The 20409-nt window shown below is 36.4% G+C and overlaps 1 protein-coding gene across 6 annotated transcripts in view; it reads right to left on the reverse strand.

Moving 5' to 3' along the window:
• The window catches only part of HACE1 (HECT domain and ankyrin repeat containing E3 ubiquitin protein ligase 1), a 107280-nt gene that overhangs the window by 39152 nt on the left and 47719 nt on the right, over positions 1–20409 (reverse strand). For 3 of the 6 annotated variants that reach the window (XM_023727611.1, XM_023727609.1, XM_004372424.1), the window contains 4 exons: positions 14166–14262; positions 13888–13989; positions 13135–13241; positions 5280–5430 (listed from right to left, as the gene is read on the reverse strand). In XM_023727611.1, the coding sequence (XP_023583379.1) occupies positions 5280–5430; positions 13135–13241; positions 13888–13989; positions 14166–14262 (457 nt within the window). Of the gene's footprint in view, positions 1–5183; positions 5431–13134; positions 13242–13887; positions 13990–14165; positions 14263–20409 lie in introns of all 6 variants that reach the window. The other 3 variants (XM_023727608.1, XM_023727606.1, XM_023727610.1) reach the window with 1 other exon arrangement.

Genomic DNA, 20409 nt, shown 5'->3' on the forward strand with positions numbered 1-20409 from the left:
AGGGGTCTGGGGACCATGCTTTGAGGGGACATCTAGGTCAACTGGCATAACAAAGCTTATTAAGAAAATGTTCTGCATCCTACTTTGGTGAGCGGCATCTGGGGTCTTAAAAGCTTGCAAGTGGCCATCTAAGATGCATCAACTGGTCCCCAATCACCTGGAGTAAAGGAGAATGAAGAACGTCAAAGACACCAGGAAAGTATTAGCCCAAGAGACAGAAAGGGCCACATAAACCAGAGACTTAATCAGCCTGAGACCAGAAGAACTGGATGGTGCCCGGCTACCACCAATGACCGTCCTGACAGGGAACACAACAGAGAGCCCCAGATGAAGCAGGAGAAAGGTGAGGTGCAGAACTCAAAGTCTAGTAAGAAGACCAGACTTAATGGTTTGACTGAGAGTGGAGGAACCCCAGAAAGCATGGCCCCTGGATTCTCTATCAGCCCAGAACTGAAAAGTTTCCGAGGCCAACTCTTCAGACAGGGATTGGAATGGACTGTGGGACATAAAGTAATACTTGTGGAGTGTGCCTCTTAACTCAAGCAGATACAAGAGACTAAACGGACAGCTTCTGTCTGGAGGTGAGATGGTAAGGCAGAGAGGGTTAGGAGCTGGTTGAATGGACATGGGGAATCAGGGCTGGAAAGGAAGAGCGTGCTGTCACAGTATGGGGAGAGCAATTAGAGTTACATAACAATGTATGTATAAATTTTTATATGGGAAAAAATAAATTAAAAAAACCAATTGACAAAGAAAAAGGAAATTTTACTTTTTTAATTTTATATGACCACCGAATGCTAAAAAAATAGGCCATGTGCTGCAGAAAGACGCACTCTTAAAATATTCCAACTAAACGAAATAATCTTACTTTTAAAGATCACTATAAAAAGAGATTATTCAACCATATTTGGAACCTTAGAAAATGTTTACATAACCTGTTCTGCCACGAAATCCTTATTATCTAACAAATCCCTCTGCATCTTCAGATTTCTAGAACATTTTCTCTTTGAGAATCTTTTACTTATTGAGTTTACAATCACCCCTAGATCTTCACTTAAACATTAAACCAAAAAGCACCAAAAAAATAAAAAATAAAAGCCATTACCACCATTAACAAAAAACTACTTCATTAAACAATAAACTGGCTCATAAAATAAACGATTATCACCTCTGAGTACTGTGCTCTTTAAAAAAATCATCTATCTGAGACCAAGCAATAACATTTACCCTAAAGCAAAGATGAGAAGGTAAGGGGGACAGGGAAACTAGATTAATGGAAACGGAACAACAAGAATAGAAATAATGAGAATGCTGACGCACTGTGAAAAACTAACTAATGTCACTGAACAATATGTACAGAAATTGTTAAATAGGAACCTAATTTGCTATGTAAACTTCCATCAGAAACTCATTAAAATATTATTTTTTAAAAAATACTTCATTTATTCAACAAACATTCAGTGAGTAGTACTAGGTAGACAGGGAAGCACAATGTTTCCCTTTTTAAAACAAAGTAAATATACTTTGTCTGAGGTTGAAATGAGCACTCCTTCCCCACAAAGGGCACTGTTCCATAGTCAGGCTCAGCAGTTGGAAGACTCAGTGTTCCTGAGCTGATTAAAGGAAGGCAAGAAGCACCAGCTGCCATAAACACTGACATAATACCTTCACTGATAAGGTGTTAAAATTCTAATTGTGATCCAAGTTTGAGCCTATAGTTTCCCTTCATGAGAAAAACATTAAACTTGATGTAGAAAACGAAAAAGAACTTTTTATGTCAGCAAAACAATCTAGCTTTACATCAGAAAATAAACTTCCAAAATGGAAAGAACAGGTGGTGATATAAAACTGTTTGAAACAAAAGAAGAAAGGAATAATTGGCCTCTAAATGAGATGGGATAAAACCTAGAAAATCAAAACACTGGATGGAGATGACGTCTCAGGCAGGAAGTGCTGATACAGGCTGATCTTGCAGATGAGCACATGAGCCTGAATGTTTAACAATCCTATTTTCAAATACTGACAATGTGCAAAAATTAAAGGTAGATTTTGAACAACCCAGAAATGATATCAAGGAAAAAAATAGATGTGTGTAAAAATGATGATGTCAATAAAGACACAGAAAAGCTAACAAACAGTTTTCAATAAAGGAGTATAGCAAAGAAATTAGAAGAGAATGAGGGAAAAAAAGTAGTTAACGAGCTTGGGCCTTTATTCTTTTCTCTTTTTCATCTTTTCTTTTGTCAATCACATACGCACTAAAAGTAAATCCCAACCTTGAGGTGTTTTCCCTAGGGAGTTGTCCCTATGAAGATCTACTCAGAAATTCATTCCTCAATCATAAAAAACATGTGAAAATAACTTTAACTTCTAACTGAGGTAACATCTACAGACAAAAATAATTAAAATACATTTTAAAAATGAATCATTACATATTATATCTCTGATGCTTTCTATACTGATAAATAATGATACATTAAATAAGACATGAAACTCCATATATACCAACTGTTATCATGTAGTGAGTCAACTACTATGGAAAAAATTAGCAGGCTTTTCCATACTTTGAGAATATAGCTTTATTTCATATTATTGAGCGATCCTCACCACAGAATTACATTATACACACAGCAACGTTAACATGAGGATCATATATGGTTTACAAAACATTTTAAGTTATATTTCAAAACTATAATATATAATCCCAGCTTGTGGGGCAATTAAAATTTTTTTAAAGTCTATGTGCTGAAGTGTGGTACAACTTTAACAGGAAAGCACAGGCAACTTAGATTCATTAATAGAATTCTGAAATACTGTTAGTCTGGTTATTTTCAACTTAATATTGTCACAAACACCACAACCCAAAAGATAAGATCTTAAAGTTAAAAGTTTCTCAATCTTTCTTGGCTTCCAAACTTTCCAAATTATAATTCTAGAAAACTTTTAACAGTCACAGTTTACTACTTACAAAAAGAGCACATCAAGATTCGGGAAACCTAAATTGTCCTCCCCACACTCACCCTGCTTTAATAACAAGAACTACTTCTCCTTCACATGCTCCAAAGTTCCCAAGGCACCAGATAAAAATCTCTTAATACTGGAAGAATGGCTGGCTAAGTGTTAAGATTAACTTAAAGAACTTCTGAGATAAATCAGAAAATTAATAGGATGTTAAACAATTTCACCTACAAAAAACACATGGCCTATAAACCCATTCGTTCTTAATGAAACCCATTAGTTAATCCTAACAATAAAGTGACATGTTAGAGTACGCAGTTAATAAAATGGAAAGTAGTATCAGCTGCTACCTTAGACAAACTGTGGTAAAAATCAAAACGATATTTCCAGCCTAACACTGCAGCAACTCAGCAAAGGGTAAGGATTTTTATAACATGAATCACCACATAATGAATGGGTCCCTCATACACAGAATGACAATGCAGAGCTTCTATTTTTATCCTTAGAAGTGAGAAGGTAGATGATTTTGCCATCCCACAGATTGCTCATTTAATTCATAAAATTAGAGGGAAAGAGACTAATAAATTCCTTAAGAGTTAACACTTGTTCATGTTTTTAAAAATTAGCTGAATTTTGGAATAAAAATGTTATACAAAAATGAAAGTTCAAAATTTATGAGAAAATAAGTGGTCAGAGGCAAAAGCACTGTCCAAGATATAGAAAACAATACCTAAGAATTTTTTAAATAAAGACACTAACAACTGTGATAAAACAGAAGGAAAGAAGTCTTCACTTAAAACAGCATCAACAAAATAATGTCTCATTTAATTTAGCTTCAAACATTACAAAGACAGTTTTCACTCCTACTTAACATATGAGAAAGTGTATGTGCAAAGCCAACATGTGAATTACAAGAAGCTGCATAACTTCCTTCCTCCAGGAGGTGGCACAATAGGGCAAAGAAAAAGTAAAAAAGGTGGGGAGAGGAAATACACACACACATCTATATAGCTGAAAATTTTCTTTCCTATACTAATTTAAAAAGAGAGATAGACACTTATACACACCTTCCTAAAAGGCTATATTTATTCCAGATATTAAAGAATCTTTCTACCAGTGCAAAAATGTTTACAAATCATTTACTTATAAAGTGTCTGCCAAAAACTTTTCACGTAAGAAAAAAATCATACAGCATAGATCATTAACTTCACATTTTACAGACAGCAAAGCTGTAAATTCTAATTTCTGAGTAAGCAGTATATAAGAAAGTTTTTTATCACTTTTTGGATAGATAATCTATTAAAAAAAAAAAACCAAACCCATTGCCGTCGAGTCGGTTCTAACTCATACAGACCCTAAAGGACAGGGCAAAACTGCTCCACAGTGTTTCCAAGGAGAACCTAATGGATTCGAACTGCCGACCTTTTGGTTAGAAGCCATAGCTCTTAACCACTACGCCACCAGGGTTTCCAGATAACCTAGAGTTACACTCAAAAAACTGTTTAAAGAAATACAAGTCTTCATCAACCCAAAAGCAGATTTTATACTATAAAAATCTCTTATGTTACCTTTAAAAAAATGAAAATTATACATTTTTTTCAAAAATGAGTTATATGAGTTATATGCCACAAAAAAAGTATTAACACCAACTACAGCCATATTCATTTTGTTTACTTCATAAAATTATAAATTAAGATGGGCGCAAAAGTAGTAACACTGCCTTAGATTTTATACGGAATCATTTTTTCCAAGGATTCCACCCATGCATGTGCTTGTATAAAAAAAAGAGCTGAAGAAAAACATTTTAAGAAACTATCTCAATGATTCTTCCTTGAAGTGATCCCAGGAATCAATGCTAAGTCACTCAGTAAGTGAAAGAAACTTTACTTTAAAGACATATATACAGGTACACGCATACACATACACACAATAATAAAATCTAAATAAAAATTGAGTATTTTCTTTCATTCCTATTACGAACCATCTTTTTAAAAGCATGAACAATGATGGTTTCATTTTACCACAATAAAAACCTCCAATCCAATAAAATTAGACTTAAACACTAAGTATCTCTATCCTTAGAATAAAACACTAATGGAATTAAAAATTTTATTTGTAAGAAAAATATAGAAAGCTCACCAATTAAGACTTGCTGTTGATTAGACAGAGATGAAAGGAGAAAGGTGTGCCTAACTTAAAAAAGATACGGTATGAACCAAACTTACGTTCTGTTCATGAGGTTTCTGATTAATGAATGTATGCTTTGTCAAATTCATCTCTTTTACGTCTATCTTCCTAACAACGTCATATACTTTTCTGACCTTGAACACCTGGCTTCTTGGAGTTTTATTCCCATTGTAGCCCATATCGATTCCATTACTGGGGGAGGATGGACCAATTCGAAAGACGTGACAAAATATCCTCACAATCCTTAAAAGGCTCTTCATTTGAGCATCATAATTGCTAGACAGGCTGAAAATAAAAATATATAAACAGATTAGATGAAGTACAAGAAATCTGATGTTAAAATACTTATTTTAAAACATTTGCATCCCACTGACCACCAGTTTCATAATAGAACTGGAGGAAAATTCCTTTCCTATTATGATACAGGACGGAATGGTTTAACAGGAAGCTAATAAATACACATTACTTGGATTGTATATAAATGAATTACTAATTTTTAAGCAACCAGAATAAAACCAATGATCAAAGTATAAAATATGAAGAAAAGCACCCCTGTTGAACAGTTGGTTTCTTGAGGCACCAACTTCAAGGCAATTGCTAACTTTCATTTCACACTAACCATATGTACCAACCAGGAACTCCTTCAGAAGTATATTTGTAAATTACACTGATTCATTACAATTCTTAGTACATTTTTCACAGAGAAACAATGGTATAAATGTTGATTATGTTCTTAGGTCAACCCAAAACTTACCTGTTTTAACTAAAAATTTGAATCTCCATCATTCTATCCAACCTTATTTCTTCCTCACCCCAAAATAGTAACCAACTCTTCATATACAGAACATTCACAAACTGAATAATCTTAAAGTTACTATCTGCATCAATGTAAAAGTTTTATAAGAAGTTGTCTATGACTCTACATAAAAATACCTCACCATGGAAAAAAGACGACCCAAATTCAATTACCACTAAATCATACTGAAAAAAATATAAACTTTGACAAATCAGAAGGTCGTTCAGAATCCCACAGTATCTTGGGATTGTTCATTATTATGAATATCCATCATTATTCTTCATTGAGAAATTGTAAGAGTTAGGCTATAACTGTATTAAATCTAATGACGTATCTTTTTAAAAAATGTTTTTGTCTTTCAGGGGATGGTTTGCGTTGAAATTTCTAACATTTGTTACCTTGTATTACAACCGTTGTACAAAAGCAGAGTGAAGAGTTGCATAAACTTTAGGGCAGTATGGCACAGTCTTTGTATAAACTTAATTATCAAAAGCTTATCTTCCCCTAAGTGTATTTTGCCCAGTTGATTAAACTCTTCCTCTGTTACATTTAGGTATCCTTTAATGTTAGAAAATATATATATAAGGATTAGTAATGTGGGAATAGCAAATGCCTACTTCTAAGTATTCTAGTTTGAACGGTGCCAAATTACAGGGCATTTTCTATCCTGGTGACATGGGAACTGACATTTCATATTTTCACTTCAATACTGATATTGTTTCTTCATCGTAAGAATTACTAAATTGTTTAAAAAAAAAAGTCAATAAAATTAGTTGTCAGTTATCAGGGTTAGAAAAATATAGTATCTATTGCTATCCATACTGTATTTGACTGCAACAACTACTGCACATTAGCAAAACCTTTTTCTTCGCTTTAGTAACTCTGAAAAGGAGCCCTGGTGGCACAGTGGTTAAGTCCTTGGCTACTAAACTAAGGTCGGCAATTTGAACCCACCAGCCACTCCAAGGGAGAAAGATGTAGCAGTCTGCTTCAGTAAAGATTTACAGCCTTGGAAACTCTGAGGCAGTTTCTACTCTGTCCTTCAGGGTCACTATGAGTTGGAATAGACCAGACGGCAATGGGCTTTGGTTAGTAACTTTGAATCAAGTAGGTACAGAATCGTTAATTTAGCTTCCACTGAATTTTATAAATTTGTTTACGGAGTGTTTCTAATTTGATATCATAAGATTGCTAAAACTGACAAAACAGAATTGTAGTCTGAATGGAATGATTTCTTTCTTGTATTGTGCTGTAGCTCTTAGGAAAGTTAACAACGACGACTAAAATTTTTCTGTATAAAAGGAGTGAATTTGATTTCCCTCTACAAAAAAAATCCCACATATACAAATATTTAAGTATCTGATCTAGAGAACATTTTGAGTTATCTTACTATAGGAAGTATTTTCTTAAGCAATGGAATCAGAGTATCATCATCAATTATTAACATAGTCTAATACTTTTATACTACTTTACTCAATTGAAACTTCTTCCAAGCTGAGTCATTTGCCTAAAATGTCATTTTTTTCACTTGTCAATCAATGAAATATTTTTCTATTATGCAAAAAGATCATAAAATCCAAACTTCACCATACACTTTCTCCAGTTGATCATGAAATGATCATTTCTTCCAAAGCCACCATGTCTCAATATAAAAGTTTAAACATCAGTTTCCTAATTCAAAGCCTTATCAATATACTTACCTTTGGATTATATAAAAGTATACTCTGATTCAGTGTCTTACTTAGCATTTATCTGTGATTTCTCCTTCCATCCGTAGGTCAGCAACTAGCTTTACCTTCGATCATAAATGTATAGAGAGCAAGATACCTCACTCATTTCAATGCAAACACAATATTATGTGCAAAAGGGCCCTTAGTAAATGCTTATTATCTTTATCCACTTTCCAAAAGTGTACTAGACATCTCAATCGACACTGATTAATATATATTTCAATTAGTTGTTTTCTTAATACAAATGTGTACTAAAATAAGTGACCAAAAATTCTTCACACTGTGGAAACATGAAGTAATTTATAAATAAATGAACAAAAGCGAGATGATCTGCAAAATTATCGTTAAACCTAAATTGGCAAGAGGGAATGATTTGTATTTGAGGATCTTAAGAACCCAGCATGGTAACAGTACAACAAATTCTAACACAATACTCATAACCAAAAAACCAAACCTGCTGCCATCGAGTCAATTCTGGCTCAGAACAACCCTACAGGACAGAGTAAACTGCTCTCATTGTGTGTCTAAGGCTGTAAATCTTTAGGGAAGCAGACTGACACATCTTTCTCCCACAGAGCAGCTGGTCGGTTTGAATTGCCAACCTTTTGGTTAGCAGCCAAGCACTTAACCACTGCGCCACTAGGGCTCCTCTAATAATCAAAACTCACTAACAATCCCAACAAAGAAATATTTACAAGCCAAAAATGGTCACAGTAATAAAAGATTTCATAAAGCATCTGAAATGAAGCATTAGTGGTGAAGCAGTATGGATTAGCACAGTACTTTTAAAACTTGTTTTGGCCATGGATTCCTTTCTTCCTACCCTGTTTACTCTGTTCCCCTAATCTCTCAGTCTATTTAAAGACCTAAATTTAAACCCAGGATCTGTTCTTTATTAGTGAGAATTTGAGGTCTGGTTCCTGTATTTATTAGGCTAGCAAATAATTTAATTTCAATTTTCTTATATGTCAAATGGAGATAACAATAGCTAAATCAGAAGGTTACTGTGAAGTTTAAATGAAATAATGTATTTGAGTGTTCCTTAGCTTGTTGTTGTTAATCTTGCTAGTATGTGAAGTATCAGTGGCATAGCATCCAGCATCACAGCAACACAAACGCCACCACAGTATAACAAAATGATAGATGGGTGATGGACCTGTCATATAACTGGTGCTTAGTAAGTCTTAAAGGTAAACTTAAAAACATGTTGTTGTCAGGTGCCGTCAAGTGGATTCCAACTCATAGCAACCCCACGTACAAAAGAACAAAACACTGCCCAGTCCTGTGCCATCCTCACTATTGTTGCTATGCTTGAGCCCATCATCACAGCCACTGTGTCAATCTGTCTCATTGAGGGTCTTCCTCTTTTTCACTGATCTTCTACTTTACCAAGCATGATGTCCTTCTCCAGGGACTGGTCCCTCCTGATAACACATCCAAAGCATGTGAGACAAAGTCTTGCCATCCTCACTTCTAAGGAGCATTCTGGCTCTACGTCTTCTAAAACAGATTTGTTCGTTCTTCTGGAAGTCCACGGTAAAGTCAATATTCTTCGCCAACACCATAATTCAATGGCGTCAATTCTTCTTTGGTCTTCCTTATTCACTGTCCAGCTTTCACATGCATATGAGGCAACTGAAAATACCATGGCTTGGGTCAAGTGCACCTTAGTCCTCAAACTGACATCTTTGTTCTTAACACAAATAAAATAAAATAAAAACATAGATACATAAAAACAAAACCGCTTTCTGATTACTGGAGAAGAGCAGACAATAGGACAAATATTTAACAATAGAAATCAAGTTTAGTTTTCACATTTTGTTTAAGTAGAGTCTAATGTGGGAAAGGAGTCCCTGGGTGACATAAACGATTAAGCACCCCACTGGTAACCGAAAGGCTGGGAGTTCAAACCCACCCAGAGGTGCCTCGGAAAGAAAGGCCTGGCGATTTGCTTCTGAAAGTTCACATCCTTAAAAACTCTACAGAGCTCAGTTCTACTCTGCAACATATGAGGTCACCATGAGTCTGAGACAACTCGACGGTAATTGGTTTGGTTTTGGTTTAATGAGGAAACAGGTTAAATAGTTATTATGAGGGTATTCAGAATCATCATCATCTCCCATCATTTTCCATTTGTATAATCATCATCATAGTCTCTACCATTTACCAGGCACTATGCTAAGCACTTAACAAGCATTTTTCATTTCATTCCCACAACTAATTAAGAAATTTTCTACCATTTGTCAAAAGGAAACCAAATCCTGACTAGACCGTACGTTCTGTATAGGAAGAGATCTTCTTAGTTTTATTCACGATCACCTAACAGAAGCCTGGTATACTGGACAGTAGGAACTAAAAAATATGTATTAGATGGATGGGTGGACGATGAAGGGAAACTCCAGTTAGTTGCTGAGGTCATGCAGTAAGTGGTGATACCTGAATTTATGCCCTAGTCAAGCTCACTCCACAGTCATTTGTGGTATTTCTGTTATAGCAGCACTAGATAACCAAGACACCATGCTTTTATCAAATAAATGAATTAATGGAAATGACTAAATAAAAGGAGAGCGTTATGGAAAGCTAGAATTCAATGTATCTTATAGACAGAGTCTAAAAGTAGTCTCAAAGCTAGAAATAGAGTAATAAAAAAATTAGCAAATGGTACATTATGTCAAACTACTGAAGAAAGACTGAATGCCTAGAAAAACACAAGAAGGTGATCTTGGTACCATGAATTATAACGGGACTAGCCTTTTAAGTAAACAGTATAGAATGTGATTCTGGTCTAAAGTACTTACGGTTATGCAGTTTGAGTTATGACAAACTGCACTGACGATTGTCTTTTTTTTTTTTTACATCTTATCGTTAGTAATATACGTTGCTACACATAATTTGCTAATGTTATCATTTTCAGATGTCCACTCACAGGTGCTCAATTTTATGATTTACTGTTCAAAACACTGTCAGATTTATAAAGATACTGATACTAAAAGGCAGTAATAATGAAAACTAAGACAAAGCTATCCGACTTACATCAGAGGCAACTTAACAACCGAGTCATCGGAATTAAACCCCATCGTTAAGTTGGGAACTACCTATACATGAAAAGTCCCAAAAATGACTGAAGCAAAGGGCCAACAAAATGTTTCTGACAATGTAATTGATTTGTGGAAGAGGAATGGTGTTAGAAGGAAGAAATTATACTTGCAACTGGAGAGGTGGAAGAAGACCATGACCTATTCTAAGATTGTTAATGTAGGAAAAAATCAGAAGAGACCAGTAAAAAGAATACTACAGAAAGGAAAGTACTCAAATCTAGAAGTAGGCTGTCTTAGTTATCTAGTGCTGCTATAACAAATAACACAAGCGGATGGCTTTAACAGAAAATTTACTGTCTCATACTTTAGGAGGCTAGAAGTCTGAATTCAGAGTGTCAGCTCTAGGGGAGGGCTGTCTCTCTGTGTCAACTATGGAAGAAGTTCCTTGTCTCTTCATCTTCTGTTTTCTGGTTCCTTGGAGATCTCCTGGTGTCTTGGCATCTATCTTACCCCATCTTTCTTCCCCTGTCTCTGCTTTCTTGCTTGTCCTAATCTGCTTTTTTTAATATCTTGTAAGAGACTGACTCAAAACACACCCTACACTAATTCTGCCTCATTAACATGACAAAGACAACCCATTTCCAAATGGGATTATTACCACAGGTATAGAGGTTAGACTCTACAACACGTATTTTGGGGGGACACAATTCAGTCCATAACATAGGCCAAATTTCTAAGCTAAATAATAACATCTTAACCATTTCTCAATGGCTGCTTACTCCTAACTGAGGTGGCTAACCACGTACAAAGAAGTGTAGCTGCAGGAAAATGCTACATATGTATAAATGCAAGTAATACAAAGTAATGTAAGTCCAAGGACAAAGTGATGAGCCATTAAAACCATGGAATCTTTTGGAAAAAATAACCAGCTGAACTAAGGGGGACAGTTCTGGGAGAAAACTTTTTTTTTTAATTTTTTTTTTTTAATTGTTCTTTCGATGAACGTTTACAGAACAAATACTTTCTCATTAAACAGTCAGTACACATATTTTATGACATTGGTTAACAACCCCATGACATGTCAATACTCTCCCTTCTCGACCTTGGAGGAACTTTTTTTTGGTGAAAATATACACAGCCAAAGTTACACTATTTCAAAAGTTTCTACCTGTACAATTCAGTGACATCGATTACATTCTTCCAGTTGTGCTGCTATTCTCACTAGACTTTTTCAAATTATTCCATCACCATTATCTTCAACTCACTGCCCCCTAGGCTTCCCATCAAACCTTTTGAGTTGCTGTTGTCAATTTGATCTCACATAGATAACTCTTTTTTTTCCTTTGTACCTTAGATGAAGGGTTGGGAACAAATAGTTTCTCATTAAACAGTACACATATTGCCCTATGACAATGGTTAACAACCCACGACATGTCAACACTGTCCCTTCTCAACCTTGGGTTCCCTATCACCAGCTTTCCTGTCCCCTCCTGCCTTCTAGTCCTTGTCCCTGGACTGCTGTGCCTCATTAGTCCCGTTCTGTTTTACGAGGCTGTCCAATCCCCAGGTGAATGGTGAACTCTGGGAGTGACTTCACTACTGAGCTAAACAGGTGTCCGGGGGCCATACTCTCGGGGTTTCTCCAGTCTGTCAGGCCAGTAACTCTGGTCTTTTTTTTTTTGTGAGTTAGAATTTTGTTCTACATCCTTTTCCAGCTCTGTCCAGGACCCTCTTTGTGATTCCGGCCAGAGCAGTCAGTGGTGGTAGCTGGGCACCATCTAGCTGTACTGGACTCAGTCTGGGGAGGCCGTGGTAGCTGTGGTCCATCAGTCCTTTGGACTAATCTTTTCCATGTATCCTGTTTTCTTTGTTTTCCTTTGCTCCCGAAGGAATGAGACCAGTGGAGTATCTTAGATGGCTGCTCACAGGCTTTTAAGACCCCAGACGCTACTCACCAAGGTAGAATGTAGAACACTGTTTGTATAAATCGTGTTATGCCAATTGAGCTAGATGTTCCCCGAGACCATGGTACCCACAGCCCTTCTGGGAGAAAACTTTATAAGGAATAATAAGGGTATACTGAAAGTTTTAAACAGTAGCCTGTACCCAGTTTTATAAATTGGTGATCAAGATTCCTATCTACTTTATTGATTCTTCTTCAAGTACATTTTACTTACATGACTAATCTAACCAATCATTTTATAAAATTCTAGACACATATGTCCATGTATATAGTCTCTTTAGTAATAGATGATTGTCCCAGTCCATTTAAACAAAACAACAGTAACAAGTCAGCAAATCTGATAACATCTTATCACTGACAAAAAGCATCCAACAGAATAATTTATTCCCACAAAAGCCTAAAAGGAGATAAAGCCAATAGATACTGCCACCTATTGATTTGCCTATATTTGGAATCACTTACCTAAGCAATTTATGACCATTTGTTGTAGCAACTTCAGCAAGGCTTGTTAGAATCTTTAGGTATTGGCTTTCACTTTGCTGAGACAAATGCTCCAGAACCTGTCGTAACTAATTTTTTCACAAATAAAAAATGTGATTATATAATAATCCATTACATTTTATCAAAAGCATCTATTAGTTTAATAAGTATCCTAGAGTCAATTAGCAGCAATCAAGTCCTTTACAGTTACTTTGTCTTAGATAAATTCAAAAGCTAATACAGAGATTAGATGATGTAAAATCTTTGTTCAAAATAACCCAGTAAAAACCAATAAAAAATATAAACAGGCAGAACAGAAATCACCAAGCATACTTAAGGAGATTTACTTCCAAACTTTGAAAATTTAAGAGTTTTTACCCTGTAATTTTTCGAAGAGCAGAACCATTATAAATACAGAGCTCAGTAAACTGCTGGTTGTCAATCATTACATATTCCTCCTTAGATTCTTTTCCTCTACTTACTAGAAATATCCTAGTTATCTGAAGGAGAGACCAAAGACCCAGAGAACAGAAGACTCATAGGACCAAATATTAGCACAAAGTTAGTAAATTATTATATAAGTCATACTTATCCTATAATACAGATAAGCAAATTCAAATGACTGAAATTTATACTATTAAATAAATAAAATCATAAGTAAAATTGTAAAATGTCATATATGTTAAGCATGAATAAAGCTTGTTCATTTACAAGCTACTAGCACAATTACATTACCATGTTTTCTCGGAGATCTTCATTCTGCGTCATTTGAATAATTGTCTGGAAAAGCCTAGGGTGATACTGAATTAATACTTCACAAGTCTCTCCGTATCCACCCTAAAAACAAGATTTAAAATTATCTAAGTTTAAAAAACAAAGGTCCTTTTAAAGATCATGTTCTTCATATGATAAAAATCTTTACAACCACCCTCTCATTTAACAAAAAAGTGGTTTTACCAGTTTCAGTTTCTATCATAAAGTTAAGGGGCTAAGAATATACATTAAAAACATACCTGTACACATAAATCCAGAGGGGTTATTCCATTTTTATCTGGCAGATATTTGGCTCCTCGTAATAGAAGAATCTGTGCTGTGTCTCTTTGACCATGACTGTATAGAAAGAACCAAGTAAAAAATATAATCTGTTTAACTTAAAAGTCCTTTTCTATGAATTATGAACTGTTAAAATGAGTCAACAGAAGACTAACAGAAAAAATAATAATAATAAAAAAGAAAGATGTAAACTGCATTCTCAGATCAACTGGGAAAATTTTTCCCAATGTTAGGTTATACTTTCACTGTGTAGACAAGAAAAGATTAAGAAACTAATCTGTTAAATCTTAGAATGAACTTAGAACACAATGCCTAAAACAGATCATAGTACTTTGGGATAAGGAGCTGCTATTCAGATTTCTGCTTTATTTTTTCCTTCTACTCACTTTCTGATCCTTTTCTTAACTCTAGCTTGACCTTCCTATCACACATATTCAAGTCTCTAGCCTTCTTAGTCCAAAAGAAACTCAACACTCAAAATAGGAGTACATTTTACGGCACTTTAATACTTTGTTTAAAAAAAAAAAAAGGAGGAAGAAAGGACATGTATCAAAGTAAGAGAAAGCTGTCTTCTTGCTTGGCGCTATCTTCTTCTTGCTTGGTTAACATTTATAGTTTATTTTTAAACGTTGATAATTTAGCTCCCTTTATTGGTTCATCCATAACCCTAACTGAGCAGCTGGGTCAATTAGCCAAAAATACAATCTAGCATCCAACGTTCTCTTTATCAACCTGCTTTACCAACATACACTCAGTTTGGCTTCTGCTGGCAGGTAGTCAATCTGGACCAGAAGGGTCAAGCCTCTTATCCACCTGCCACATGGTCTCTGGTTGCTCTCTTTCTAGAAGTAAAATCAGACAGTGACTACCACTCTTTCAGCTAGATCAACCTGCTCTGGGTGTAACCACCAGATTCTAGGCCTGGTCATTCAATGAGCTAATCTAATCATAGATACAGGCAATATGAAAATAAATTTACGATCCAAAGACATTAAAGTTTAAGATTAATTTTAAGAAATACTGAAGGACGTCACACAGTCTGAAAGAGCATTTAATCCAAAAATTTTATTTTATAGATGAGAACAACTACTAAACTAAGCACAGGTGGAACTAGAACTCAGATCTCCGAGCTTTTAGATCAATATTCTTTCCACAATACCATTACCAAAAAAGGTATGCCATTTCACAAAGAGAAAAAGTACACAGAATGCTCAAAATTCTAAAAACATAAAACAAAACAACATTCATTCTCTTTCACAAAATGTCACTATATAAAGTATAATTTAAAACTAAAGGAAATTAAACAATTTTTAAAAAATCTAATAAAATCCTACTATAAAACTAGTGCCAGGTAATCTTACGGCAGTTATTATAGATAGATCACTCTCTTGATACTTTATTAAAATACTAATTACCGTCCTTAACCCAAACATCAATAGGTCAGAACTAACTTAAACATCTAATTTACTCCAGAAAAAGTAGAAAATTGAGAAGCCACATAAATCAGTAATCCCTCCCAAAGCAACAGTAACTAGCTTTAGTAGTGTACATCATTTGTCCTTAAGCTGGCTGGTCAAGATGTGATACATTACAGCTAATGGTGATTACAACTAACACTGTTCTATTCTTTATCACGCCTGAAAATAAAGGCTAAGTGAAAGAAAACTAACCTGAGCCCAATTTATTTAGGGGGACAATGATGACTTTGCTAGTATCCAAGGTGCAGAGAAATCCAGATTTACAAAGCTACTCTTTTCATCTTTAATGATATTTCTTTCATAGGTAGGTATTTAATATCCATGTGTCCAATCTTTCCACTTAAATTATAAACGTCTTGAGAATGGTGTTACTCCACAGTGCCAAGCATAGTAGTTTGCTCATAATATGCACTCAATAGTTATAGGCTTCAACTTTAGATACCATTCATTTGACAAATAAGCATTAAACAAGACACACACTATAAAAATTAACAAGGAGAAGAGACCTGAAACACAATCTACTTAGGACCTACCAGGTGACAAGCATTATGTTCAGTCCCTTGTCCAGAGTCTCACTTAATCCTGACACTGTTATAAAATAGGTTTTCACCCCATTTTTCAGTTGAGAAACCCATAGCTCAAGAGTATAATGGAACTGCTCAAGATCAACAGTTACATGGCAGAGCAGCATTTGAATCTAGATCAATTTGACTCCAAAATCTTTCATCTCCACCAAGATGAATAATCAAGAGTCTGCTCTTGAAAAGTAAACAAGGGAATATGTCCTTTGAGAACAACATGAGGACCACACTGTATGAACACACAAAAAATCACCATGTACATGGGGGACACTGTTCAATATATGTAGTTTTAAAAAAAGCCTCAGAAAAATTAATTTTGTGCTATATATAGAAAAAAGATAATTAGAATAAAGAAAAAGAAATACCACTATGACATTTTTATAAAGCTGGCGTAATTTCTAAAACTACAACAAAATCTAATTTATGATAAGGTGACATTTCATTTTAAAAATAGATTAAAAGGTTAAAAGGAAGAAACAACAGCTAATAACATACAAAATTCACATAACCCAATGCGGGCCTCAAATGCCTAATCTATAATATTGCATAGGTTTGTCTTATAAAAGATTGCTTAGGTTGCCTAAAAGATTTTTCAGTTCAAATAACTGCAAAAATTCACTAAATGAATAATTATTCTTTACAATTCCAATTATTTTTTAATATTGATTGAGACAATGCTCCCTTTAAGAAAATACCAATGTGTTTTACGGAAATGAAGTTGGCAAAGACTTAACTCACGAGAAACCTGCACTGGCTTCTAAAGCATTTAGAGCTGATTTCTCTGGCACTTTCAGTCTCTTAGGCACCCTGGTGGTGCAGTGCTTAAAGTGCTCAGCTACCAACCGAAAGGTCGGCGATTTGAACACACCAGCCGCTCTGCAGGAGAAAGATGTGGCAGTCTGCGTTCGTAAAGATTTACAGCCTTGGAAACCCTACGGGGCAGTTCTATGGGTTGCTATGAGTCAACTCAACGGCAGTGGATTTCAGTCTTTTAACTCTAGGATCTTTCTGCCTTATGAATTTGAGAACTTGGCTGAAGTGTATATTGTACATATTAGTGCATTATTTTCTAAAACTGCTTACGAAACAAACAGATCGTATTTTTTAAAGGTCCTTTCCTGTTCTAAAAGTTTACAATTTTAAGGCTAAGTACTGTTTTATGTGACTATTTTGATTCTGAGTTCCCTAATTCAAAGGAGGTGCTTTGTTGTTGTTAGGTGTCCTTCAGTCAGTTCCAACTCATAGTGACTCCATGAATAGAACAAAAACACTGCCCAGTCTTGTGCCATCCTGATAATCGTGGCTGTGTAAGCCCACTGTTGCAGCCACTGTGTTAATCTCACTGAGGGTCTTCCTCTTTTTCGCTGACCTTCTACTTTACCAAGCATGATGTCTTTCTCCAGGGACTGGTCCCTTCTGATAACACGGCTAAAGTATGTGAGATGAAATCTTGCCATCCTCACTTCCTGGCTGTACTTCTTCCAAGACAGATTTGTTCATTCTTCTGGCAGTCCATGGTATATTCAATATTCTTCACCAACACCATAACTTAAAGGCATCAATTCTTCTTTGGTCTTCCTTATTCACTGTCCAGCTTCCCAGGCATATAAGGTGATTAAAAATACCATGACTTGAGTCAGGCACACCTTAGCCCTCAAAGTGATATCTTTGCTTTTTAACACTTTAATAAGAGGTCTTTTGCAGAAGATTTGCCCAATGCAATAAGTTGTTTGATTTTTTCTGGCTGCTCTGCAGGATGCTTTCCATAAGCCATCTCATTTAATTCACACTATACTCCCATGGGGGCCCTGGTGCTGCAGTGGTTAAGAGCTACGGCTGCTAACCAAAAGGTCAGCAGTTCAAATTCACCAGCTGCTCCTTGGAAACCCTATGGGGCAGTTCTACTCTGTCCTGTAGGGTCACTATGAGTTGGAATCAACTCAACAGCAGGGGGTTTGGTTTTTTAATACTTCCATGAGGCAGGTATCAGCATCTCCATTTCACAAAGAAATAAAAGTTCTGAGGTCAAGAAATTTGATTAATGTTGGATAGGTTTGGAGCTGGGATATGAATCCTGACTCCAAAACCTAAGCTCTTTCCCCTACATCTCAATATCTTCTGAACTGTAAAATTCAAAACGAGAAGAAAATAATCTGGGTAGCTGACCCTTGAATATAGCATTTGATAATAGATACAGCAGTTCGAATCTACCAGCCGCTACCTGGAAACCCTACGGGGCTCTTCTACTCTGTCCTATAGGGTTGCTATGATTCAGAATCAACTTGACAGCAACAGGTTTATGTTTTCAACTTACCTCTCAATCAGTATCTCACATTTAGTTTAGCCTTTTATCTTAAATCCCTATACATCGTCTGCAGGTTTAACTTGTTCTGTTTCCCACACTCCTTTCCGTTTCGTCTATCAGAGACAACACATTAGGAGTCATTTATATTTTTAATGTGCATCTATATCTAGATATCACAAGTACAACTAAAAGTCTGACTGCAAAGGAAACCATGCTCCATTTGAAGTATTCTTCTATAATGATGAAATTTTCTGGTTTCAATTATAATTAACATCTTGTTCAAAGAAATTTAATGTTTACTAGATTAAAACTTATCAATGGGGAAAAACTTAATAATGTGAATAAAATCCTAGCAGAAAGTACCTCTAAAAATCCTTTTATCAGAGTCAAGAAGGTGGGGCCAAGACAGCAGAGTAGTCAGACACTTCCGGTGGACCCTCTTACAATAAAGACCCGAAAAAACAAGTGACTCGATTACATATGGCAATCTGGGAGCCCTGAACATCAACGGCAGAGTTGAGGAACCGGGCTGAGTGGCAGGGGGCGGAGAGATGGTTCGGAAGCAGCAAGGAGTTGCCAGACCTGACGCAGCAATAGCCTGAGCCCTTGAGGCCTGATCACCTCAGGGGTGAGCTGTAAGGCAGGCAAGCAGCTGTGCCTGGGAGCCATGTTTTCCACACTGGGAGAGACTCAGCCACTGAGAGTCTACACGGTCACCCAGAACCAGTGAGAAGCAGCCCAGATAAGTAACTGCATATGGCCTACCACATGGATCAAAAACACCCCCTCTTAGGGAAAAAACTCTCTCTCCCATTTACCTCCCCGCTTCCTGCTCTGCACTGGGTCCCAAACCAGCTTCAGCAACTGCCAAGTCCCCTGGGCCAGAAGTAGGATCCATCACATGCCCGGAGCCATTCTCCCTGCATTGGAGAGTGAACAAACTAACAAACGGGAAAAAATAAACTGCCAGCTCCCCTAAGCCAGGAACCCAGGGTAGGCACAGCTCCTTTGTCTAGGCACAGGCATAAGGGATCCATGGACTTTGAGTGCCTTTCCCCCTGTATAGACTTGTGTGGGCCCATCTCAACAGCGTAGACCCTCATTACGGCAGTACAACAGGGTATATACCAGAACCCTAACTTCAACTGTTTCAGCTGTGAAGTGGCAAGTTCTTAACATCTGACACTGTCCTGCCCATTAAGCGAGTCTTTACCTACCCACATCAGAGGTGCCCCCCAGTCCTTACAGCCAACAGCATTAGGGGCTCACAGTCCGGCTGCAAAACCCACCCACCTATGCGCTCTAGGGAACAGGTACATGCCTTCCTCCTGGACACTCGGGGCAGCCGTCAGCCCCATCGTGCTCAGAGTGTGTCCTCCTGTTACAGCCAGACACCTGTGCCTACAGCAATCACCCAAGCCTGTCTAGGATTGTAAGTGAAAGCCTACACCACACACTTGGTGGCTATCTACCTGGGCACCTGAGCTGAATCCATACAAGAGGGGTGGGTGGACTCCTGAGCTCACATACCTAGTAACAGATCTAAACACCTGCTGACAGGACATCAGAGCTTCAAAGGTGCCAATAATCAAACTAGCTCATATGAGCAGCCTATTTGGGCATATCAAACAAAACAAGAAGTTAGGACACAGTAGCAAACATAAAATAAACAAATATAATAACGTATTGATGGCTCTGAGACAACAGTCAATATCAAATCACATAAAGAGGCGATCCATGATGGCTTCAGCAAGTTCTCGAAATAAAGAATGCAGAAATTTTCCAGAGGAGGAAAATTTCTTGGAGTTACCAGAAGCAGAATACAAAAGATTAATACACA

This window comes from Trichechus manatus, unplaced genomic scaffold (genome assembly GCF_000243295.1).
Source record: "Trichechus manatus latirostris isolate Lorelei unplaced genomic scaffold, TriManLat1.0 scaffold00017, whole genome shotgun sequence".
NCBI lineage: Eukaryota > Metazoa > Chordata > Mammalia > Sirenia > Trichechidae > Trichechus > Trichechus manatus.